At 34.0% G+C, this 27365-nt stretch overlaps 1 protein-coding gene across 3 annotated transcripts in view; it reads left to right on the forward strand.

Annotated features, from left to right (window-relative positions):
* The first annotated feature begins 2707 nt into the window (after positions 1-2707).
* Positions 2708-27365, forward strand: part of LOC128176025 (probable helicase senataxin) — a 32280-nt gene continuing 7622 nt past the window's right edge. Inside the window, exons 1-18 of one of the 3 annotated variants that reach the window (XM_052842011.1) lie at positions 2708-2946; positions 3527-4920; positions 5065-6174; positions 6352-6768; positions 7101-7815; positions 8594-8707; positions 9543-11407; positions 13732-13906; positions 15217-15228; positions 17856-17992; positions 19603-19729; positions 20060-20290; positions 21473-21582; positions 24396-24545; positions 24807-24959; positions 25434-25539; positions 26333-26440; positions 27057-27178. In XM_052842011.1, the coding sequence (XP_052697971.1) occupies positions 3562-4920; positions 5065-6174; positions 6352-6768; positions 7101-7815; positions 8594-8707; positions 9543-11407; positions 13732-13906; positions 15217-15228; positions 17856-17992; positions 19603-19729; positions 20060-20290; positions 21473-21582; positions 24396-24545; positions 24807-24959; positions 25434-25539; positions 26333-26440; positions 27057-27178 (7011 nt within the window). In that variant the 5' untranslated portion in view covers positions 2708-2946; positions 3527-3561. The remainder of the gene's footprint in view (positions 2947-3526; positions 4921-5064; positions 6175-6351; positions 6769-7100; positions 7816-8593; positions 8708-9542; positions 11408-13731; positions 13907-15216; positions 15229-17855; positions 17993-19602; positions 19730-20059; positions 20291-21472; positions 21583-24395; positions 24546-24806; positions 24960-25433; positions 25540-26332; positions 26441-27056; positions 27179-27365) is intronic. The other 2 variants (XM_052842013.1, XM_052842012.1) reach the window with 2 other exon arrangements.

Below are 27365 nucleotides of genomic sequence, written 5' to 3' on the forward strand. Positions count from 1 at the left end.
TATGGATTAATTTCCATTCCATGTCCTCTATATCTAATAATTCATTCCACCTTCTTTTACCTGTTGTCACAGAGGTATTATTGTTTAAAATATCATAAAAAAAACTTTCTTAAATTATTCAATATTTATAAATACCTCTTGGTTCAGACGATGTTCATTCAATAGTATGAAAAAATCCCAAGATTTCCCCTTTGAAACGCCCCCTCTAGCTTGTCCGGTATCAGTACACGGCTAAAAATAAAAAGTCTACGAGGTTTTTCCATTGCCAAGGAGTTGAAGACGCCCGGATGATAACGTTGAAAAATTGCGCGAGGGGTCCCGAGTATTTCCGAACGGAGAAAAGATTCCCCATTATAAATCTCCGTAGGAAATCTGTTTTCGTTCCTGTGAATTTTTACGAGGGAAAAATGATAATGTGTGAATGAAGTTATCTTGGGAATTTTCCCTTTCATCGATATTAATTGCACTTCAGTCACAGGTATGTGTATTTTTATTAAAAATCGTTCAAATATGCAGCATAAATATCTTGGGACAGACTATAGTAACAATTCAGAGAAACAGACAGTATAAAACACATTTCAAATCAAATCAACACACTCTGCTCTTTCCTATAGAGAAATGAAGTTATAATGTTCAAAATTTTCGACATACTCTAACCTACAACACAAAATATACTTAGCACAATATTCCACTCGGTGAAAATGTTGCATGGCATTTTCTTTTTTCAATTTAGGACGTATCTATGGTGTTCCGATGGAGCCATTTCGACCTTTGCACTTTCGCCTTATGGGGAAAAGTGCAAGAGTGCGAAGTTGCGAAGGCGAAAGTGCGAATGCGTAGGTATGGTGTTCCGATGGGGCCAATTCGACCTTCCCATTTTCACCTTTAGGGCGATTCCCCACAGCAAAAACAATTACCCCTCAGACCCCCCCCCCCCCCCCGAAAGAAAAAAATAGTGCTAAGGTGAAAGTGCGAAGTTGCGAAAGTAGTACTTACCGCACCTTCGCCTTCGCACTTTCGCCTTGGCATTGTCATGTTGTAAAATTTGAATTTACCGGGTGGCAGTAAATACAAAATTTATCATAATTTACTGCCACCTATTTTAGTTGTCATGTTGTAAATTGTTTATTTACTGCCATCCGGTAAATTCAAAATTTAAAACATGACAGGATCTTCGCGCTTCGCCGTCGCATCCTCGCATTTTTGTTCCTTCGTACCTTCGCGTTTTCGGCAACTTTTCGCTTTAGCAACTTCGCACTCTCTCATCTTCGCCCTAAAGGCGAAATTGCGAAGGTCGAAGTGGCCCCATGGGAACACTATACCAATGAGAACACCATTTTAAATTATACTACATATGTTGACATATACTACGTGTATATGTTTTACAAATGTTGCAATTATTCTACATATTGTTATACAGTCATGTATAACTTTAATTATGTCTTTTAAGCTTTGGTACTCAGCGGTTATTTATAATACACGCTTCCCTTAAATAATTGTGAACTGATACAATTTGTGTATTGGTCAGTAAGGGGGTTTGGCAAGTCAGGGAAGATGGGGACACCTACTAAGTGTGTTATTAATAGCCTTTTGATTATAGCTCCAGCATTTATATATAACTGCTTATCAGCTTACTTGAGAAATAATGGAGAAAACACACATTGGATATTAACATAAGGCAATCTAGCTATAACTAAAATAAGACTTGTTAGTACGTACGCCCCTCTACAATAGCGTACCGTAGAGAAGGGTTTTTACATGTCTAATTTTAATTACATAAACCCATATTTCTCTAAGGGTGTTATTTTGTGTTTGCATATAGGTTTTAGAATAGCTCTGGGTCTTTTGATGCAGATTGTCAAATGGATAGTTATTTTCAAATGAATATGGGTCCGTGGTTTTCCCAGCTCAGCTGGGTACTTTGAATTGAAATGTAATTGTTGTAATTTACTTATTTTAAAAGAACATCCTGGCATTATATAAAGGGTGCTGTATGTGACTGTCAATGATCATAATGCTTGATAGAACCTTTTCCGTCATATTTTACTTGATATACCCTATAACTCATTTAATAGAAGGGTGATACCAAATATCAAAAATGTCTGTTCCACCAAATACATCTAAGTTAGATTCATTTAAAACACAACAACCCAAATGTTTATTCGAAGGAAAGCCTTTTTTTATTATAAATTTTATTTTTTTCACAGATTGATTGAATTAACTTTTTTTTATTCACGTTTATTTTCTATTATGAATAATTTTTATAAGAACGTGGATCTTAGTTATGGATCAAAGTTCTGTTAATCTTATTTTTAAATCAATGTATCGCACCTTCTGGGAATTTTTTTTAGACATCTCCCTTTCCCTAGCTGTCAGGATACGCCCCTGTTCTTACAATAATTTAAACATCCATACGAAATCTGTCTGCAAATTATAATGGCACAACCCCTTTAGATCATTTCAAGGTTGACCATTAATTTTTTGCAAACTCAAGTTGATGTCACTAATCCGAGAAAAAAAACCCCACCGAACAGTACACTACTTTGTACTTAAATTCACTTTAAAAGCAAATTTAAAATAGGTATAGTTTCTGCAGGTTCCATAATATTATGTACACGAAAAATCAAAGTATAAATCTTATCGGAATTCAACACCAATTACAGTTTGACTTTTTCACAATCGTATTAATTTATCTCCTTTGCAAAAGAGTGTTACTTGGAACCGCGATTTTCCGCTCTAAATTATAAATGCAGAACTTTATGTCAAAGTATCATGTAGTCCTGCCATAATTTTTATTGACATCGGAGTTTTAAAAAATGTCCATAGATTCAACGTAGGGGATTTTTGGGATCTTGCCAATTTTGAGAAAAAGGCTAACACAACATTTTGAAAAAAGCGAAAGTGAAAGCACTACTGCAGTATTGTTATGTTCATGACTGTCAACATGTGAGTATCAACAATCTGGTTTACGTTATGTGCTTATACATTTCTTTGTTTACACAAGGCAAATATCTATCTAGTGACCTTTGATACTGAATAGATTCCAAGTTACCAGTTTACCGTAAATGAATAATTCAATAATTGTCGCCTTATAGTTACTTCCATCCATGATGTCTGCTCACTGATTTTGAGCACTTCCATCATATACGAAATCATTAAATGAAATTAATATATGTCCTTATCATGGATCATTTACAATATTAATTTATAATGATGGTGTTGACAATGTTCATTACACTATACACCTTTGCTTATTTCAAAGGCTAAATAAAGTTTATAAACACATAACATCATATTCAATTCACCCATTCCAATGAAGCGGCAGTTGTGAAAGTTAAACTGTATTATTTGATTTCAGAATTATGTATAAGATATTGTGCATGTAAAAAAATGTAAGGATGAAATGTACCAGTAATAAAAAGAAAAGTATCTTACAATGTAGCTGTTGCAACTACATCATTGATACCATAATAGTTACCATAGTTATTTTATTTTAAGAATGATTACCTACAATTTTTTCTTACAGGAAGATATTTGACTTTAGAACTGTATTTGAAGGAAATGGAAATATATGAATTTTCCAGCAGCAGTTCTATGATAGATATTGATGAAGAAGAAGAAGAAAAATCATATTCTTGCAACAATGTAAACAAAGTAAAGAACAAAAAGAGATGTACTTCCTCTGGAAAAAGAGAATATTTTTCCTCATCTGATTCTAGTGATGCCCAGAATGAAGGTAGTTTTGGCTCTAAAAAGAAAAAAATCAGGAAAAAAATTAGAGACATTGAACCATCAACTGTTGGGAGCAGTATTAAAAGTAGATCTGACAAGACAAAACCAGCACCCTCCTTAAAGCCAAGCCATGACACAGGTGCTTTTGGATTTGAAAGTGAAGCAATTTTTTCACAGGTGCTAAAATGTGAAAATGAAAGTGTATTTTCAGGGGAGGATTCTGATCAGACAGTCAAATCATCATGTGATGATGTTGACAAAAAGGCTGAGGAGAAAGTTAGTGTCCGAGTGCCATTCTTCAACCTTACCATCAGTGATGAAGAAATGGAAACAGATGATGGCTTGCCAAAACTTGTAAGGAAGCACAAAAAACATGACAAATCTAATGCTTCAGTGGTCAAAGACACTGCTAAGTCTGAAAGTGGCTATAGCATGTTCAATGGAAAGGGAAGAAAACTCTGTAAACATGACATTGAAGATAAAGAGTTCTGGTCAGACCAAGAGATGACCAGTTCAGATGATGATGTTCCTATTCTGCAACTCAATCCCCAAAATCTAAATGTGTCCTCTGATGCTATCAAATGTGTTGAACCTCTGGAGGAGGTTACAAAATGCAACTCAAAAGAAATTCAGGATAAAACTTCTATGGAGCAAAATCAAATTTTAACAAGCTCAAAAATTTCATCTGACTTTTCATCATTTTGTTCTAAAAAACTATCACAGCAGTCGAGTACATATTGTAAACAGAAGTTACAGATGGCTGCCGAATCTTCTACACAGTTGAACGATACATCTGAAAGTGAAGTTACTACAAATGATGTGCATGTTGAGAGTGATGATGAAACTCAGCCTTATGACGATTTTGATCTTCCTGATCTTTCACCTTTACATGGAGAAGAACAGTCAACAAATCTAAAAACTGAAAGAGAGCACTCACCTGACATTTTCAATGAGGAAGATTCACCTGATTGCTTGAATGAGACCATCTACACCCAGATGGATGACTGCATCTACATAGAAGATTCTGATGAAGAAAATTTGTCACAGTCCCTCTTTCAACAGGAAGTGAAACTAGAGCTGGATGACTCAAGTGAAGATGAGGTTTACTTGGTGGATGAGGAGGATGAGAGCTGGAGGGATATTCTCTCACTGGATGACTCTGATGATGACAATATTACACACAATGGGGTTTGTATATTGAAACTGTATTTGAATTATGTGAGTGATGGAATATAGGAATTTCTTTAGAGTAGTCATATGTTGGTGGTATCCAGATTTCAAAGAAGAAAATATAGAATCTTAATGATCTTTAATTTGTCATGTTTGTTTCAGAGAGTACATGAAATGACTGATCCGGACAAAACTACAGACTCGGTGTTCAAAGTGGTCACTCAGGTCGATGCGGACCCTTATGCAGGAGCTACTCAAGTCATCACTGACGATTCATACAGCAGTGCTACTCAGATTGATTCAAAGAACATGTACCTGAGTGAAACTCAGGTTGATAAAAGTGATCCATATTCAAGTGCAACACAGATGGACCACGATTTGCATTCTAGTGAGTCTGATGATGATATTTACAATGCTGCCACACAGGTTGATGTTGGTGAGGTAAAGGTTCGTAAAACTAAAAAATTAAGTAAAGGTCAAGACCTCGTGGGACGTTTTGCTGGTTCCAATTCAAATGATGAATCACCCAAATATGAAGGGGACCCATATGCAACTGCTACTCAAGTAGACCTTCCAAGCCCAATTGCCATGAAAATGATAAAGAATAAAATTTTAAAAGCTACGAAAAAGATGGATCCATATATGTGTGCAACCCAGTGTGACAAAGATTCTTATGTATGTGAGACTCAGGTAGATCAAATGGACCCATACACTGGAGCAACTCAAATCGACAGTCTTTCAAGAAAATCACCAATAAATAGTATATCCTCTCCATCTTACGAAGTTGGCAGTGAGAAAGATTTGTTTAATGAGCCTACTCAGAAAGAGGCTTCTGGTGTTGACCCCTATGACTTAGCAACACAAGTGGATTCAGCCAATCAGGGACAATTGTCAAATTACAATGCAGAGACTGAAGCTTTCTTTGACTCTGATGATGAAGACATTATTCTGTTGAGTGAGACAGAATCCCCAGAAGCAATTGAACTTTCTCAAAATCAAATAGAAAACAAAGCTTGTGTGGTAACAGAGACTTGCGCAGAGCTACAATCCAAGAGTGAGAAAATGATTATTTGTGGAGGTATAAAAAATGAAAAATCCACAGATGTAATAGAACTGGCAACTGGGTCAGATGAAGATGAAGATGGAAGAAAGACCAAGTCAAAGATTCCAGAGAGCATGGACACAAAATTCAAGAGAGGCAACCAGAAGGACCGAAATGATGATTTGTACGAGATGGACACACAGGTTGTTGAACACAGGGAAACTGTGCAGGTAACATGACCTTAAATTTCTGTCATTAAGAATTGTTTATGGTTTACGGAGATTGGTATAAACTTATGATGCGTAGAAAAATTGAATCATTTTGGCATGGATAATGATTTGAGCATTGAAAGTAAGACAAGTTATAAAAGATATTAATGTGAGTAATTTTTGTCCTGTATGTTTTAGAATGAAGATACACAGTCGAGTGAGTCCTGGAGTGATATGGAGTTCTATGAGGTAGACACTCAACTCGACTCATTATCAGAGCTAAAGAAAACTGTATCATTGAAGGAGACCTCTCCCATTGACACAAAATCTGAACCCCAGAAAACTGTGGCATCTACAGGAAAAAGCATCAAAGACACTTCTGACCAATCAGACCACTTGTTATTGACAGCTTCTTCCTCAAGTCACATGACATCCTGTTCTAAGACAGCTGCTAAATCATCCATGTTGCCTGAGTCTTCGGAGCAGTCTTCCAGTGACTTTGAGATAGTGAGTGATGATGGAAACAAGAGGAAAACTTGGGTTAATTCTTATCACCATTCAGAGAAATGTCAAACAAAAACCACAACGAAGGAATCAGAATTTCTGAGTATAAAGGTTCAATTCAAAATTGCAAATATTCAGCTGTATGCTAATAACTCCCACTTCAAATTATCGATAACTCATGATATTCAATACAATATTGGTGCTCTTTCATCTTTTATTTACTTATTTTGTAAATTAATATTTTTTTGGATTATTTTAACACAAACAGAAAAAATCAACTTATTCTGATTTTAAAAATCACAGAAGAACCATACATTTTAGATATCGAGGTCATCTAAATTCTAGCTTTTGTTCATGGACAGAGTATAAATTAGGATGTTGCTTACAATGAGTTACCAAACACACTTTTCTGATTTTTGAATAATTTTTATTGATATATGTAGGTAAGATCAGCCAATGAAGAAATGCCTGCAGAGAATAAAAGTAGATCTTCATGTCATTTTACCAACCATGTTCCAGAGTTTAAGCCTGAAATGCCTGCAGAGAATAAAAGTAAATCTTCAGGTCATTTTACCAACCTTGTTCCAGAGTTAAAGCCTGAAGTGCCTGCAGAGAATAAAAGTAAATCTTCAGGTAATTTTACCAACCATGTTCCAGAGTTTAAGCCTGAAATGCCTGCAGAGAATAAAAGTAGATCTTCAGGTCATTTTACCAACCATGTTCCAGAGTTTAAGCGCACCATATCCACCAACCAGAAAACAGCAATCCCAATCTCTCCTCAGCGGCAAAAGTCAACCAAGGAGAAAAGAGAGGAGTTCAAAATTACAAGCTTTTACTCCAAGAAGCAAATGGATTCGGAAACATCAGGAAGAGTTGGAAGATCAGAAAATGCTAAGGCAGAGACTTTCCAGAAGAAAAGAAGCAGTGTTCCAGCAAAGACGACTCCAGACGCAGGATGTCTCTCGAAGACCAGTGGGAAAATCAGTGATCGAAAAAGAAATCGAACAGCCAGTGGAGGTGGAACTCATGCCAAGAAACGAAAAGATGAGGTGATATCAACAGTCAGTATGGATGCTTTGATCAAAGCAAAGGCAGAGATGATTGCTAGGAGCTGGATTCGACCACTGGTACCAGAGCCTGTCAAAAAGCCCACAATTGGTAAGTATTTTACATCGGCCTTATTCAAAATCTTAAAATCTATATCCATGATCTGCATGCTGTATAGATTCCTAATTATAGGCCAGGAAAAATTGATAAACAATATATTTATATATAATGATAATAAAATGTGAGATTTTATAGCTTAGAGAAGCTTTGAATGAGGATTTACATTTGTATTTTTTGTTCAAATTTTTGTGTGAAGCAGGTACAGTAAAACTCGTTTAGTACCAACATGATAAAGCAAATTCTTGATTATAGCAAAGTTTCTTAACAAATCTTTGCAAAATTTTACGGTTGTAACGAATTTTGATATAATGAATTTACAGATATAGAACTGATTTTGAGTTCCGTAGAGGTGAATAATAACGAAATTTAACACTTTAATAACAATTTTTTTTACAGTTTAAAAACGTTTGCACTACTATTTAACATAATAGTTTGAATAAATCTATTTTCATATGAATTTTTCAATTTACAATCCGATTAGTATCAAAGTAATGTCTTTTTTTTTAAACCACAATTAGCAAAAACTATAGTCTGGTGAAAGAAAACGTGTATTAATGAATTTGCTATAGTCATATAGTGAATTTGCTATAGTTATTATTACTAGTTCGTTATACGGATATAACGAATTACGGATCTGATATAAAGAAGTAAATCCATCGGTTCCTAGGACTTCGCTGTAACCAAGTTTTACTGTATATATACTGTACAATCTTGTATGTATAAGAACAAATTTCAGTCATACAAATCTGAATGTCTTTTTTTTTCACAGACACCAAGTCTGACTTTACGGATGATGTAAGGATGCCAGAGCTGGATGAGGTCATCAAGAAACAACTGCCATTGATGGATGACAGACTTCTTCACCCCCAAAAAACAAAACAAGGTATACCTCAATTATCTTTACAATGTTTCATCAATTTCTGTCAGTTTGAGTTTGATTCAGCTTTCTTTTGCTATATGTTTTTGACAGTGTCAGTCTATTGTACCAAAAGAAATTATTATAACCCGTTCCTTAGGATAGGGGTATAATGTTTTACCCTTTTGTGTCTGTCTGTCTGTCCATTTGATCATAACAAAAATTTCGTCTCATTTTTCTCACCAACTATTAATTGCAGATGCTTGAAATTTTAACACACTCTTTGTTTAGGCATGCTATATGTTGGGATATGTTTTTGTACCAATTAGACGTCAGCTTCCTGTAAAATGACAACTTTGTTTATATTAAGTCTAAATTTTCAAGCAAATTTTGGTCAAAGAATTTTCAGCAACTATTCATCGCAGATACTTGAAATTTTAACACACTATTTGTTTAGGCATGCCTTACATGTTGACTTTGCTTAATTTGTATATTCACATCAGAGCGGGGGTATTACTAGTGAGCATTGGCTCACAGATATCTTGTTCTAGCTAGCATATATATTAAAACATGAAGATGTGTTTTGCAGGACATTACGTGTCGAAACAGTTATTTCATGTGGAGTAATGTGTCTGCAAGATTAGGAAATTTTTGAGACTTTTTCACATATTGTTCTATTCCCTTTTTGAAAGCTTAGAAAGTTCCTTTCAAAATGTATTCCTCTGTGCTTTTGCTGCATGTTTTCCATTGTTTTTCCTCTCTCTACTTGGATATCAGTGCAGAACAAGAATGGAGATGTAAGATAGAAATTATTTTTGATATCAGGATTTTAATTTCAATCAAAGACCTTCATCTATTTCAGATGATGTACAAGTAAGCTCTGATTCAGGAGACACTACAGTAGGATCTAAAGCCAAATCTAGTATAGATTCTTCAGGTTTAAAGGAAAATCAAATGGAATATAGTTCAGAATACAAGAAAAGTAATTCCAGATCTGGTTCAAAAGACAGGGATGGAAAAAATATAAATGGTGCTGAGATTTGTGTGAATGATTCAAAGAAGACAATACAGAAAGACAGACATCACTCAAAGCAGCACAAAAGTTCAAGTACATTTAGCTCTGTCGACATTGACAAATCGAGAGGGAAAACTGCTAAAGAGAAAGACATACAAAGGGAAAAGGATAATACAAGAAAATCTACTTCATGGGATAAGGATAGTACAAAACAAAGACTTTCAATGGAAAAGGATAGTTTAAGAAGATCAACATCAAAAGATAAGGATAGTTCAACAAAATCTAGTTCAAAGGAAAAGGATAGTTCAAGAAGATCAACATCAAAAGATAAGGATTGTTCAACAAAATCTAGTTCAAAGGAAAAGGATAGTTCAAGAAGATCAACATCAAAAGACAAGGATAGTTCAACAAAATCTAGTTCAAAGGAAAAGGATAGTTCAAGAAGATCAACATCAAAAGATAAGGATAATTCAACAAAATCTAGTTCAAAGGAAAAGGATAGTTCAAAAAGGTCATCATCGAAAGATAAGGATAGTGCAACAAAATCAAGTTCAAAAGATAGTTCAAGAAGATCAACATCAAAAGATAAAGATATAAGTTCAACAACATCTAGTTCAAAGGGTAGTTCAGGAAGATCAACTTCAAAAGATGAGGATAGTTTAACAAAAGGTAGTTCAAAGGAAAAGGAAAATTCAGTAAGATCGACTTCAACCAATATGGAAAGTTCAAGGAAATCTAGTTCAAAGGATAAGGACAGTTCAAGAAGATCAACTTCAATGGATAAGGATGTTTCTTCACAATCTAGTTCAGTAGATAAGGACAAATCAAGATCTTCTTCTAAAGAAAATGTTTCAAAAAGTAATTATTCAAGAGGATCAACTTCAAAAGATGAGGATAGATCAAAATATTCTAAATCAAAGACTAAGGATAATTCAGGAAGATCTAGTTCAAAAGAGCGAAGTAATTCATTAGACAAAGGTGTTTTCAAAAGTTCTAGTGTATTTTGCTCAAATCATAGTGATATTCTTAACTCTTCAACTGACAGAAATAGAATAGAAAGCGAAGCTTTGGAAAACACAGCTCATAGTGAAATTCTACCATTCGTTTTTAATTCTAAAACAGCACCAGACAATTCAGAATCATCTTCTGTCAGCTTAAAAGTGGGAGATTGCTCAGAAACACATAGAATAGAGATCTGCTGTGAGCAGGGTAATAAAATTCAAGAGGAAGAAATGGAAGATGTGAAACTAGGAAAACTGGCTAAAGCAGCGGCCTTTGAAAAACCTCTACCTTCATCGCAAGATCAGCCAGAGGAAGATGATGACACTCATGTGATTATTATAGATGATGAAGAGGAAATAGATGAAGAGAAGACATCGTGTAGGAAAGCCCCAGTGTCAGCCAAGAATACCTCAGAAATCAAATCCATCCTTAACAAAAAATTATGTACCTTCTTTGCTGATAGAAATGATGAAAGTACAAGAAAAGGCCAGCTTATCAAATTCAAGTTAGCTCCTGATCGCGTCTCAGTGCGGACACAGAAATACATTGATTCGCTCATTCAGAAAAAGAAAGGCGGAGTAAAGTCTGTGGAGACCAATAGACCTCCTACAATCAGTCGTCCACCACTGCATCCACTGTCCAACGCAAGGAGAATGAGTGCTACAGCAACATCACACAGTCCCAGTAACGTCCCTCAATTACCCGCAAAGGTACGCAATTCCCATATTAAATTCTGCATATTTGTTTTCTTTTTTTTTAGATTAAAGAAATGAATACTGAAATAGTGAAAAATAGATAATGCCAAAAAAAAATCCTGGATATATGGTATTTTTATTCTTTAGTCATATTTATACCCCCGCTCCGAAGGAGAGGGGGTATACTGTTTTACCCATGTGTGTCTGTCTGTCCGTCCGTCTGTCTGTCTGTCTGTCTGTCTGTCTGTCCGTCCGTCTGTCTGTCTGTCCGTCCGTAACAAAAATTTCTGTCGCATTTATCTCAGCAACTATTTATCGCAGATGCTTGAAATTTTAACACAGTGTTTGTTAAGGCATGCCATATCGTGGGATATATTTTTGTACCAATCGGACGTCAACTTCCTGTTAAATGACGACTTTGCTTATTTTTTAACCAAAATTTTCAAACAAATTTTCGTCAAAGATTTCTCAGCAACTGTTTATCGCAGATGCTTGAAATTTTTACACAGTATTTGTATAGGCATGCCATATCGTGGGATATATTTTTGTACCAATCAGACGTCAACTTCCTGTTAAATGACGACTTTGTGTATTTTTAGCAAAACTTTTCAAACAAATTTCCGTCAAAGAATTCTCAGCAACTGTTTACCGCAGATGCCTGAAATTTTTACACAGTATTTGTATAGGCATGCTATATCGTGGGATATATTTTTGTACCAATCAGACGTCAACTTCCTGTTTAATGACAACTTTGTTTATTTTTAGCAAAACTTTTCAAACAAATTTCTGTCAAAGAATTCTCAGCAACTGTTTATCGCAGATGCTTGAAATTTTTACACAGTATTTGTATAGGCATGCTATATCATGGGATGTATTTTTGTACCAATCGGACGTCAACTTCCTGTTAAATGATGACTTTGTTTATTTTTAGCCAAAATTTTCAAACAAATTTTCATCAAAGATTTCTCAGCAGCTATTTTTGGAGATGCTTGAAATTTGTACACAGTGTTTGTTTAGGCATGCCATATTGTGGGATATATTTTTGTATCAATCAGATGTCAACTTCCTGTTAAATAATGACTTTGTTTATTTTTAGCCAAAATATTCAAACAAATTTTCGTCAAAGATTTCTCAGCAGCTATTTATCGGAGATGCTTGAAATTTTGACACAGTGTTTGTTAAGGCATGCCATATCGTGGGAAATATTTTTGTACCAATCGGACGTCAACTTCCTATTAAATGACGACTTTGCTTATTTTTTAACCAAAATTTTCAAACAAATTTTCGTCAAAGATTTCTCAGCAACTGTTTATCGCAGATGCTTGAAATTTTTACACAGTATTTGTAAAGGCATGCCATATCGTGGGATATATTTTTGTACCAATCAGACGTCAACTTCCTGTTAAATGACGACTTTGTTTATTTTTAGCAAAACTTTTCAAACAAATTTCCGTCAAAGAATTCTCAGCAACTGTTTACCGCAGATGCTTGAAATTTTTACACAGTATTTGTATAGGCATGCTATATCGTGGGATATATTTTTGTACCAATCAGACGTCAACTTCCTGTTTAATGACAACTTTGTTTATTTTTAGCAAAACTTTTCAAACAAATTTCTGTCAAAGAATTCTCAGCAACTGTTTATCGCAGATGCTTGAAATTTTTACACAGTATTTGTATAGGCATGCTATATCATGGGATGTATTTTTGTACCAATCGGACGTCAACTTCCTGTTAAATGGTGACTTTGTTTATTTTTAGCCAAAATTTTCAAACAAATTTTCATCAAAGATTTCTCAGCAGCTATTTTTGGAGATGCTTGAAATTTGTACACAGTGTTTGTTTAGGCATGCCATATTGTGGGATATATTTTTGTATCAATCAGATGTCAACTTCCTGTTAAATAATGACTTTGTTTATTTTTAGCCAAAATATTCAAACAAATTTTCGTCAAAGATTTCTCAGCAGCTATTTATCGGAGATGCTTGAAATTTTTACACAGTGTTTGTGAAGGCATGCCATATTGTGGGATATATTTTTTTACCAATCGGACGTCATCTTCCTGTTAAATGAGTACTTTGTTTATTTTAGCCAAAATTTTCAAACAAATTTTCCTCAAAGATTTCTCAGCAGCTATTTATCGCAGATGCTTGAAATTTTAACACACTATTTGTTTAGGCATGCCATATTGTGGGATATATTTCTGTACCAATCGGATGCCAGCTTTCTGTTAAATGTCGACTTTGCTTATTTTGCATATTCACATCAGAGCGGGGGTATCACTAGTGAGCATTGGCTCACAGATATCTTGTTTCACCAATGTTTTGTGTTTTGTTAAGATGGCAGCACATTCCAGCATGGATTCTTCGTGTGTGTCTGTTCTGAGTGGACCGGCGAGGTCAAGTGCCAGTGGAGGGCCAGGCCCTGATAGGTCCTCAAGTCAGAATGTTGATCACTGTTCCCAGTTCTTCAGCCACCTGTTGAAGTGGAACCCAACCTGGTTTTTAGAAGCAGGTAATGTACAACCTACAATATGGACAAACTCATCTGTAATTATTTACTGTAATTATTTTGGTCACGAGCAATAAAAAAAAATTTAGCTGACTTTAGACAAGAATCACAAGGCCTGCTTTAAATGAAATTTAATGAGGAAATCTACCGTAGTTAAGCAAAGAGAATTCAGATTTGTTTTTAGGTGGTATTGGACATCTGTCGATATTAATGTAGATTAAAGTACTTAAGGTCAGACGACACGTTCCTCGAGAATCTTTTTTGTATCTCCTCGTAATAAAGAGTTCCAATAAAAAATATTAATTTCATAATTACTTTAAAAATGATGAAAATTTACTTGAATTTGGTTATATGTGTACATGGCCGAGTGGTTAGAACCGTGGCCGCTCTCTGCCAAAAGCGTATAGGTTCTAGAGGTCGTGAGTTCAAAGCCCCGCCCCGGCGGAGATAGTTCTAATTTAGTGAATTTTGCTGTGCTGTAGATGTATTTATTTTATATCAGCTATTCAAGTGTATTTTCAAGAAGATTATAAAGGAAATTGCATACTCTAGTATTTTGCAGAAATGCCTGGTAAGGTACCCTAATTTTTTGCAAGAAAGCTTGTCAAAGTAGTAGTAAACACTTAACAAATTCCTGGAAAAAGTTATCTAAAATTGAGGAACGTGTCGTCTGACCTTAATAATCAAAATACTTATACCAGTTTAGAATTTTAATATTTAAAAAAAAAAAACAAGTTTAAAAATTTTTTGGAAATGTAAAAAATTAAAAAAAACCAGCGGGATTTGAACTCATGACCTACAGGTTCGTAGTGAACGCTCGAACCCATTGCTCTAGGCTGTTAGGTGACAATGTTTGGTAAGAAAATTTCTATAACATTATGTTTGTTTTTATTGTTTATTTCAATAAACAATTTGTCACAATATGGAAGTGTCCCGTACCACCTTAATGAATGGTTATACCACTATTTTGACCAGCAAAAATGTTGATGTCTTTCAGAATTGTTTGACAATAGCTATATTTAATTATATATTATTATATTATATTTATATAATATTTTTAAATTTAGTTAATTCTGCATGCAACACTTGAAATAGATAGATTGAAGTATGTTCAATCAGGACAGAAGAGGCCACAAGTGTGAAAGTCAAGATAGAATGAATAAAAGATAAAAATTGATAAATAGTTGATTTTGTGTACCAGTTTGTATGAAGTGAAAGTTATTGATGGTAAAAAAGATGGACATTTTTAGATAATCAGGCAAGCAGTGTGTCTGATTGAATGTGCATCATGTTTTGAAATATCTTTTTTTCAGATAAAGCTAGAGGTAAAAGGAAAGAAATTGTTTGCTATTTTGAATGGTCACTGATAATCATGCGGAGTTTAGTTGGGTACCTTTCATCTTTAACCCCCACAACCCTTCATTTTTACCGTATTTTTAGGAAATTAGGTCGATACTTTTTTTTCCAGACACGTGGACCTCGCCCTATTCATCGCTTCGCTTAATTTATGTTTTGTTTTTTTTTTGGTTGGAAAATTTGATATGAAATTTTGCAAAAATTTATGCAACCCTCCAATAAAATCATGAGTGTTTACTATAATACTGCTTGAATTTCTGTGTAAAAATCGTATGGATTTTAATCAATATACTGTAGTAATTTATCATTTAAACAAAGTTAAATGTAAATAGATTTATTTCTTCTTACATTTCTTACTTAGATCACTGACTGAATCATCTTTCAATCATTATTATATGCTGTCAAGTTAGTTTTCATCGCTCGATCGTGTGCTTACGATAAACAGGAAATCGATTTCGCACGGTAAAAGTAAAATGAGAACCGTACAAAGGGTAATTACAGGGGAAAAATATCCTCGGGTAGAAAAAAAAAAAAAACAATTTGTTTTCATAATAGTATACATGAACAAGTTTTTTTCTGTATATTCAGCCTAAAACTTTCGATGAGATTTTAGCCAGGTGTCTCTGAAATCAGTCTGGGTAGCGCTTACTTTGTTTATAAACAGTTGAACTCTCGGCATGTGCTACTCATGCCCGCAGGCTTCAATAAGATCAGAGGTTGACTGGTGTGTATATACACAGTAAAAAGTCACACAGAGACACAAGGTGGCATGTGCTACCGTAGTCATGCCTCCAGGCTAGGTTACTATCCCCCGGTTAACACCAGTTTGTACACATGGCAGGGAAGTAATAAAAAACAATCTTAAATTAAAACCGGCCGTACTGAATTAATTGGTTTGAAAATTTTGATGCAATTTATTTATCTATTTATACTTTTTTTTTTTATATTTTTTGGCTAAAAACGGCCTCCTTCGCCCAATAAACCGTATCGACCTAATTTTCGAAAAATACGGTAGTTTGCTTTTTCACGCGCGCATGTTAAGGCTTCCAGATGGATTTTACAGCGATGTGTAAAAAGTCACTTGTCTGTACTTCATACGATATGACGTTATAATTAACTTTGACGTTACGATCTGCATTCCTGTCAATAGTTCTCAGGGAATGTATCTTAACGTTAAAAGTGAATTATATCAAACCACTATAAAACTGCATGTTTCGTTTATATAGATGCTGCCGTTAATGCTAGATGTACAGAATTCATTTATATTAAAAACCAGTATCAAATAATCTGCAGTTTTAAAGCTTCGTTTTAAGTAAAAGACTATTCATAAACTAGTGGTTTGGAGACTCTCCCTGCTACGTGTAAACAACTGAATGAAGAAATTTTAATGCATGTAAAACCAGCTTGGCGAAGGTGAAAGATCAACACAATTTTAGAATATTTTACGTAAAATTGATAGAGAATATAAGTACCAATGTGAATTGTGCTTGGGAAACCTACAGATTTACCCCAATTTTTTGTAACTCGCTTTTGATTAGTAAAAATGTGCATTATTTTGATGATTTTGTGGAATGTTTCAACAATGTCTTCCATAAACAAAATATCTATTTCTTTCCCAAGCAAGAACTTCAAAGTATATGGCGTAACAAAGGATTCTTCTTAAAAATATGTATGATTTAATGTCATTAATCACCTGCGCCGATGCGATTTAAATAGATTATTCGCAATATTAGGATTTGCCCGTCACATGATTACAAAGAACATATGACGTCACGAAAATGCATCAAATATAATGTTTAACAGCGGTGTCAATAAATGTAACATGGATTTGAAGAAATACTCCCGGTCAAAGTATTTTTGCGATGATTCAAATAATATCGTTTTCCAGTCGTATTTTAGCATCGGGACGCATTAACATTGCTGCGCAGTCAAATGATGAAGCATAAAGACACACAGTCATGGCATTAATTTTTTTATATTCTGACTCATTTTATGAGGAGTATACATTTATTTAAACTTCATTACAAAAGGGTTAAAATGAATACTTACCATTTTGTTATTGTTCATTTCACAAACTGCATCAAAACATTGAAATATAGTTGTATGTGTAACGACCTACATTGGGATATGTTTGTATTCCTTCGTTATTAGAATGCATGATGCTTTTTTACATTCAGTAAAATGCATGTGGTACAAGGTATTTGTTTTAATTTTGCCTACCTACTGGTATGTAAAATTTTGCATGTATAAACATACATGTGATTTGCATTCCCTTACTGTTGCATTATAGACCCCCCCTCCCCAATGCACAAAAAAACCATTTAAAAATATATCATCATTCAGACAGATCATCTTGCACTTTGTAATTTTGGACAGTCAGATAATTCAGTTGCAATTGTTTCTGCATGTGTTTGTACTTCCACTATAAACTTTATTTTTTAAATACCGTACGTCAAAATTTCCACTTTCGTCTTAACTGTTGACAAAATCACCATATTTGATTCAGAATTGCATAAAAAGTAAATGTGACATGTTAGCTAATGTAAAATGTATGCAGTTCTCATGTGTTGCATATCTCTGGATGTATAATTTTCAGATAAAAAGGAACAGAGGAAAGCTTACGAGCCCCCTCCTGTGTCCCCCACTGTGTACCCCATTCCGGAGAAGTTTAATAGTTACCAGGACTATGTCAACATATTCATCCCCCATCTCTTACAAGAGGCATGGGAACAGGTAGAACATTTAGGCATTTTAACTCTAAATTATCCAGATTTTTTTTATTCATTCCATAAATCTGCCTTTTATATTGAAAAATTTAAGAAGTCTCCTAGTGTTAATACCGATATTATGATCAGTTATTCAACAAAATGCTCGGCTTAGTGATCCTCCATGATCTACTACATATAGGTATTGCACTGGAACAACCTTTTTTTTTAATTTGAACTCAACTTGTATTTATTCCATTGAATCAATTGTTGGCAAGTTTGCAATATTGTTGTATGCATGGATACGATACCATCAATAAATTTGTTTTAATTTCGTTTCATTTTGTTTGAAGGAATAATAACATTTTTATGATAAAAAAAAAGATACTTTGAGGCTGAGAGTCGGAGGACCTTAATTGCCACAAATTGATTGATTTCTCATTGGAAGTTGAAATTTAACTCATTTTTTTAGTTTCTAAAACAGAGAAAATTTTGATGAGTTTATTCCAGATCAGTCAGCACAAGATTACCAATTTTTGTACAATTTACACGATTTTAAACTCTTGACTTTAAATTAATTCTTACAGAATGTTGATGGTTGAATTAAATGTCATTTGTAGCACATGTAGTACAAAAGAACCCTAATTTTCTTGTACAGTATACGTAAATAAGTATGTACATGTATCTAATTTCTACCTGTATAACATAACTTTGGGCAGTTTATGCTTTATGAACTGTGAAGCATTTATAAAAACGCAAAACTAAACTGAATTAAACTATGTTATCCTTGTATAAGATGGATAGAAATTACACTGTCCCTAATCATTTAATTGTTTATTACTAAGTTTAAAAAAAAATTATTATGATTTATAAATGACATTTATTTGATACAGTACAAAATTTGAATAAAGTCAATCTGATTAAAACATTTTGCATGTGCATTATATTGTAAGTTTTAAAATATAGATAAAGGACTATACATGGTTTGGGCCTAAAATGGCCCCCTAAAATGAACATTGGCATTTTACTGTAATTCTTTGTTTTATTTGTACAAAAATACATTTGTAGTTTTTTCATAACTTTCATTTTGATTTTAGTGCCCACAATTTAAAAATATGACATCATATAGTTTACCTTTTCCTGCCATTTTCTCATTTTTAGCATAAAACGGCTTGTTTTGAAACAGTTTTTCTTTCAGGAAACATTAAGCTACTGCTTGAACAAACAAAATATTTTACCCAAGATGTATTTCTTTAATACTTATAAGTGACAAAAAGTTCGTTCTTGTTCAAAGAGTCGCTCTATATTTCCCATTCGAAAAAAGATAAGAAAAATGTCAAATTTTGATTGAATTATAAAAATAGCGTCACTTCCGACGTCATGTACTGCCAGTGAGTGCATATAAATCAAATAAATAGGTGAAAAACATATTTCTTGTCAACTCTTCTATAAAATAACACAACAAATTAATGTACCTGAATCATTTTAAAAATAGCAAATTATGGGGGCCAAATTTGACTAATATCATATATAGTTCTTTGTTTAGCCAATCAAAAGCAATGTTGCAACTAGAATTGAATTATTGTTAAATTTATCAAATGTCACTGTGTTGAAATGCTCTGTTTGATTGTGTTCCAGTCCTATCAAAGCTGGAGTCAGCTGAAGACCCTGAACAGCTACCCTCAGATCTGTGCAGTGTACTCGGGAGTGGAGAGAAGCTCTACCACCACATCAAGTCAGACATTTGAAAAGTACACATGGTATAGTAAGTAGTCCCTGTTAAATCTGATGAAGCTCGAGCAGAGGAATAGATGATATTAATTTCTGTCTTGCTTATATAATATCTGACTCAAATAAGGTACAAAATCAGATTTTCTACTACTGATCAAAGTACCGGTATGTACTTTTAAGCCTTTTTCAATTCTTGCTAGTTATGAATTCCTGCATATCTTATGTGAAACTATGTATGTTTTTTGTTCAATCTTAAACCGAAATTACACATTACATGTACTTGTTAGTGTGAAAAAATTCATTTGAAATGCAAATAATATTTACACGTGGAGTGCTTTCAGGTTTCCATTGTTTTGTTCTGCAGGTATAACTACCAAAGACTCATATGAAGCCATGAGAAAAAATGATCATCTCGGTGAAAAATTCCTTGTGATTATAAAAGACTATGGTCATTACCTAAAGAGTAAAGACAGAGAAATTGATCAGAAGTACTACCAGCCAAATTACTTTGACCAGATCGGCTACATAGAGAAAATCCAGCTTCATTCCCGCCCTGGGAGCCTGGGACAGACCATTAACACTTTTAAAGTTTTAGGTCAGTTTTTTTTAGATAAATCGCAAGTGCTCTCTTTATAAATCTATCAGTTACTAGGGATTGGACGATCTACCGATGCACCGGTGCATCACGGTATTTATTTTGACAATATTTTGATCGATACATTTACCATTAATACAATGATACCTTATCGAAATTTTTTTTATTTTCCAAAAATATCTGAGCTTCATATATTGGCTATTTTTAGTCCTCGTGCCTAATATGAAAGTACAAAGATGGCGGAAAACCTCGTAAAGTTATCAAAATTGTTATGAAGCTAAATCTGGAATGTAGAAAACTTTCGGATTACTTGTTTATGAAAAAGTAGTGAATACAAGAATAAAGTAATTTGTAAATTGTGCAAATCTCATTTTAGATATAATGAAATCACTTTGGACATGCAAAAAAACATTGACAGATTCAATGATTTTTAAGCCCTTATTCATGTTTTCATTAAGTTGCAATGTATCGTGATATGTATCATATTGCATCTCATGTATCGTGATATGTACCGAATCGGCTTAGTAAAGTATTGTTCCAGCCCTATCAGTTACTGATACAGTATAGAGTAGGTACATGTATTTCAATACACATGATGTTAGCAAGAATCCATAGAGATACATAAATACAGTATGTCCAGGGGTTTTTTTTGCATGTCACAAAATTTGTGATATTTGGGAAAATTTGTAACTTTGATTTATTTGCATCATTCGTTTTTGGGGACTAAAAATTTCCTTATTGCAAACAATACAGAATATAATGTCTGCATATTGAATAAGTTGCGATGTAAAAGTGATCGTGAAAAAAGTAAAAATAAGATATACGGTATACTGTATACAGTGTTATTTTTGACCAATGGTTTTTTTTTCTTCACTTGCAAACAGTTTTGTCTTGTCTTGAATTCACCCAGTTGTATTTAAATAGAGATCATTTGAGACATTGGAATTTGCCTAGTCTTAAATTCATCTGCTGACAACAAGGGCGAAATGGGTAAAAATAATTGGGGGGGGGGGGGAATATTTCCCTGTATACAGTAGGTGAAGGGAAAGAATTGAGGTTTATATGTAGATCTAAATATCGATAAGGTTCACTAACTTTTATTCTCTGAAGGCCCTTGAGCCTGCTGATTAGATTTTTTCTGGTGTATGAACTCTGGTGATGTGGTTTTCTCCCTGTATTCAGGAACTGACCCTGCAGCCAGACAGAAGGGTGCTGTAGTGCTACGCATTACAGTCTTAAGCAGACGACGTCCTCTCTTCAAGCACCTGTTGGATAAGCTGTCTTTTATACAGGTACATATATCTAGTTTGTAGTTATTATTATAATATAGAAAAGATGCATAGTTAGATAAAAAAAATATATATATTTAAGAGTACCAGGTTTTCAGCTCCCCTGAACTGAAGATTCAAGTTTGCTCATCTGATCAAAATCTGTCAATGGCAGCTTTGTCTGTGCTGGTCTGAACTTCTCATATATTCATGTAATTATACCCCCGCTCCGAAGGAGAGGGGGTGCTGTAGTGCTACCTTGTGTGTCTGTCTGTCTGTCTGTCCTTCTGTCTGTCTGTCCGTCCGTAACAAAAATTTCTGTTGCATTTATCTCAGCAACTATTTAATGCAGATGCTTGAAATTTTTACACAGTGTTTGTTAAGGCATGCCATATCGTGGGATATATTTTTGTACCAATCGGACGTCAACTTCCTGTTAAATGACGACTTTGCTTATTTTTTAACCAAAATTTTCAAACAAATTTTTGTCAAAGAATTCTCAGCAACTATTTATTGCAGATGCTTGAAATTTTTACACAATATTTGTATAGCCATGCCATATCGTGGGATATATTTTTGTACCAATCAGCAACAACTTCCTGTTAAATGACGACTTTGTTTATTTTTAGCCAAAATTTTCAAACAAATTTTTGTCAAAGAATTCTCAGCAACTGTTTATCGCAAATGCTTGAAATTTTTACACAATATTTGTATAGGCATGCCATATCGTGGGATATCTTTTTGTACCAATCGAACGTCAACTTCCTGTTAAATGACGACTTTGTTTATTTTTAGCCAAAATTTTCAAACAAATTTTTGTCAAAGAATTCTCAGCAACTGTTTATCTCAGATGCTTGAAATTTTTAAACAGTATTTATATAGGCATGCTATATCGTGGGATATATTTTTGTACCAATCAAACATCAACTTCCTGTTTAATGAGTACTTTGTTTATTTTTAGCCAAAATTTTCAAACAAATTTCCGTCAAAGATTTCTCAGCAACTATTTATCGCAGATGCTTGAAATTTTAACACACTATTTGTTTAGGCATGCCATATGGTGGGATATATTTTTGTATCAATCGGACGTCAACTTCCTTTTAAATAATGACTGTTTATTTTTAGCCAAAATTTTTAAACAAATTTTCGTCAAAGATTTCTCAGCAGCTATTTATCGCAGATGCATGAAATTTTTACACAGTGTTTGTTAAGGCATGCCATATGGTGGGATATATTTTTGTACCAATCGAACGTCAACTTCCTGTTAAATGAGTACTTTGTTTATTTTAGCCAAAATTTTCAAACAAGTTTTCCTCAAAGATTTCTCAGCAGCTATTTATCGCAGATGCTTGAAATTTTAACACACTATTTGTTTAGGCATGCCATATCCTGGGATATCTTTTTGTACCAATCGGATGCCAACTTTCTGTTAAATGTCGACTTTGCTTATTTTGCATATTCACATCAGAGCGGGGGTATCACTAGTGAGCATTGGCTCACAGATATCTTGTTTTTAAGGCGTCGAGCTAATGCTCGGCAGCCTTCTAGCGATCGTCTGGATTGGCAATCGTCCAAAAATTCATGCTCTGCACCGCCTTTTAAATGAGCATAAGAAATAAGTTCCTTAAAGTATTAAATGTAATACAAGATTTTTTTTCCATTTATTCAACTAAATTGTGTACAAAAAACCCAACTTTGCCTCCCTGGTGATTGACAACTCATTGCATAAGAATAAATTTGCTTAATCAAGAAATGGCGGATGAATACAATCAGGCCTAAGTGTAAAGATTCACTAAATATTATTTTAGTTTATCGCTTATATTTTAATTGGAGACCGTGCCCGATAGAAATAACATTTTAGATGTAAATTTATTTGTTATCGGGCACGATCTCCAAAATAAATGTAAGCGATAAACGTATCTAGTAATTTCGTTGCAAAAAATAAACTTGATAATGCAGATGGTTTGGTCGAGTATTTTAGATAGCACGTGTTGTGGATTTGTTTGTAAACAACCATACCATAGGAAATCTTGTTTCAAACGGGAATTGAAATAAAGAAATGTACGTTTTATTATTATAATTAGGGACACACTATTGAATGTATTCAAATTATGAACCTGTGAAAGTTGTTCAAAGACTGTTTGAAGCAGATAGAAAAAAAATATTTTTGAACTTTGAAATTTCTTCGATTTTTGCAATTATGATGAGTTATTGTAATACAAACACACCACTACCTATTTTATAAGAAAATATACTGATTTTTGTTTTTAATGCAGCAGAAAACATAATTCATATACTTTTCTATTCTAAGTCTAATATCATTTGATATGACTATTAGTACAGAAATTCAAATTATTGGTATCATTCTATATAAAAGAAAAAAATGTCAGCTCGACGCCTTTGTGGTGTTCCGGCCTTTGATTTTATGAGATGTTTCACAGGTGAGCATTGTGGCCTATAAGCTTCTTGTTTAATATCTTTTCTGTCTAAAGTTGATAGTCTTTTCTAACATTTTTATGGTAAATCCTGGATTATCATCAATGATAATACACAGTGTATCAAAGACAGCCCAATTTGGACTTAATTTGGATTTAATGAATAATTAATGACCTGCTCTGATTGGCTTGTTCATACTTTTTGTAATGGAAGTTTCACAAATTGTGTTACAAATGAAGTGCTTGATTGTGGTCAAAGATACTGGTAATAGGAATGAGCTTGAAAATATATGCAAGACTGGGTAGTTTGTTGGTAACCATTAATTCACAATTGTATCAAAGTGAATTTATATTTATATATACGATTCAAAGGAGTTATAATGAAATCTGATTGGATTACAGCCTGTTGCTTCCTTGGTAACCATTGTGCGCCAATTCCAAGCTGTCAGTTTCCTTCCCAGGAGTCCTGTGTGTAAACACATTCTTCTACCAGGCCGGCAAGATGTATTTTACGAAAAAGTTACCATTTCAGATTCTGAGAAGCATTCCTTGGTAGTAGTTTTAATAAAGTTACTTTATTTCAATGAACCTAAGTATCCTATCAGCATTCCATCGATACTAGGCAATTGCAAGCAGAATTTAATGCATTTTCTTCATTTGAGACAAAAATAATATGATTGTTTACTTTATTTGCAATAAAAATATTGACTATAAGTGTGCATGTTAATGTATATACAACATACTAGTGAATAAGTGGATTTTTGGAGAATGCAGGTATGCATATATAGGTATGTTTGAATATTTTTGTTTCAGAAACATTACAATGAATCTCAGCGACTGGCAATCTGTACAGCATCTCAGATGATCCTGGGAAATCCCCAGTCCCCAAAAATAGGCCTCCTGCAGGGCCCCCCGGGCACGGGCAAGAGTTCCACAGTGGTGGGCATTGTAGAGAAAGTCCTACAGGTAAAATAATGATACAGGTACACCACTTACCTGGTACCAAGTGTTTATGGTTATCCAAGCATACTTCCTAGACTCACCACCAACCTTTGCTTATGTATACTTATCAATGGTGGCCACGGTTGAGTTCTGATGAGGATATATTGAAGAAAATGGAGAATGTTTTAACTTCAAGGTTTACATACATGTATTCATCTTTCTAATTTTCTTTTTTTTTTTTTTCTCAAAATTAGAGATTAAAATGAGCAAACGTGTCAACATTTGGTTGTTTAAATCAATATTTGTGTTGAAGATTAATCATTCTCAAAAATTATAAGAAATACAAAAATTTACTCCTTGTTGTATATTTAGTAAAAAAGTCAATTATTATCAATGACAAACATATTCAATGTGTTGAGTCAATTATATGGGTTTATCCCAAAGGGTGTGTGAAACAAGCTGTTTGATAAAGATGTATTCATACATGTATTTGAACAGTTTCTTGGATCCAATGTTCGGATCTGTTTGTGTGCGCCATCAAACAATGCTGTAGATCTTCTAATAAAACGTTTGGATGACTACAGAAAGAAGATGGTTAACACAGGTATGACTCTTCTCTGTAATTGGAGATGTTAATGTTTGTGGTTTGATTGTTAGAGATAAATGTACATTTATTATAAATTTTCTGACTCAAGAATATGAAAAACTCTGGAGGAGTATATCATCCTGTTTTTGCAATTTTAATAAAACCTTTTGATTAGGGTTGCAGTGACTTGATGCAGGAAGTTTAAACAATGGTGATTACTGACTTCAGTGATTGCAATGGATCATAATTATATTTCCTTTTTTCTGATCATTATAAGAATGATATTCAACAACTCTCGATCAATTCCAGCAAAGTCTATTGATAATTTAAAGCAATCATACATATACATCATACATGAGCATTAAACTGGTCATCACCTCCTTATAAATATTTATTGATTGTTATCAGTTTTCTTGTTACTACATGTATGTACTACATATGTTTTCTTGTTACTACATGTATGTACTACATATGTTTACTTGTTACTACATGTATGTACTACATATGTTTACTTGTTACTACATGTATGTACTACATATGTTTACTTGTTACTACATGTATGTACTACATATGTTTACTTGTTACTACATGTATGTACTACATATGTTTACTTGTTACTACATGTATGTACTACATATGTTTACTTGTTACTACATGTATGTACTACATATGTTTACTTGTTACTACTTTATGTACATGTATATTACCATATTGTATATGTCTTTTTGCACACCATATAGCTGACACATTTTTGCCTCACTAGTCCACTTCTGTTTACTTAATTGTTGACATGATCTGTTTACTGTTGCAGAGTTTGCCTCAGCCCTTTCCATTGTTAGAATAGGGAATGCAGAATGTGTCCACAGGGATGTGAAAAAGTTCCGTCTGTCAGATATCATCCAGGAGGAGTGCATTAAGTGTAAGTGTAAGCATAAATAGCTCCCATCACTAACTTACCTCAAACTAATACTTAAACGCAAGTCCAAGTATCACCTCAAATCTTTGCACTTTTCTTTAAAGGATTTGAGGTGAAAACTGATTTGACTGATTTTAAAATTTTGATTACTACCATTATGCCCATTGGAAATAAGAGACAATCCTTGGAATAAATGCAAATTATTTCTTTACAAAATTGATACAAATACAAAGTTGGTAAGCCAGTGATTCTGCCTTGCAGGCTTGTGTGTGCATTTCAAGGCATGCATTTTTTTTAAATGAATGTTCAAAGGAGTACATGGTACATCTGTATGAATTCTTAAGCTGGGAAGTATGGTGTACATGTATGCACTGAATGTTCCTGTAAACTGTAATGTTTGGGAACAAATACCAATTTTTTTTATGTTTTTGTACAAATCATGTACAATGATTATATGTACAAAACACAGACATGCATGCTATTAAGAAACATCATAAGTTAAATGTTTAGACGTTAAGGCATGAAATAAAATATTGTAGCCCTTTGTCAGCAGTAGTGTTTTAAGCTTCACACAGTCAATATGAGTTTTAAAGTGAAATGAGGTTTTTTGTCAAAACAGGGAGAACAGAAAAGAAGAAGGAAAACATCCCAAGGAGTGTCTTGGAGAACTACCATGAGCTGAAGCGTAGACGCGAGGAACTCCAAGAACTGAGGCGCCAGCGTCAGGGGCACAGAGAGGAGGTATTTCGGGGGATCAGTGAGGGGGCACCTAAGGGGCACAGTTATAAGATATATCAGGGCCACAATAAGGAGATACCTTAGAGCTCAATTAAGAATTAACCTCAGGGGCTCGGTGAGGGAATAATTCTGAGGGTCAGTGAGGAGATATATAAGGGACACCGTAAGGAGGTGCCCTAGAGGCTGAGTA

Source organism: Crassostrea angulata, chromosome 3 (assembly GCF_025612915.1).
Source record: "Crassostrea angulata isolate pt1a10 chromosome 3, ASM2561291v2, whole genome shotgun sequence".
Classification (NCBI taxonomy): Eukaryota; Metazoa; Mollusca; class Bivalvia; order Ostreida; family Ostreidae; genus Magallana; species Magallana angulata.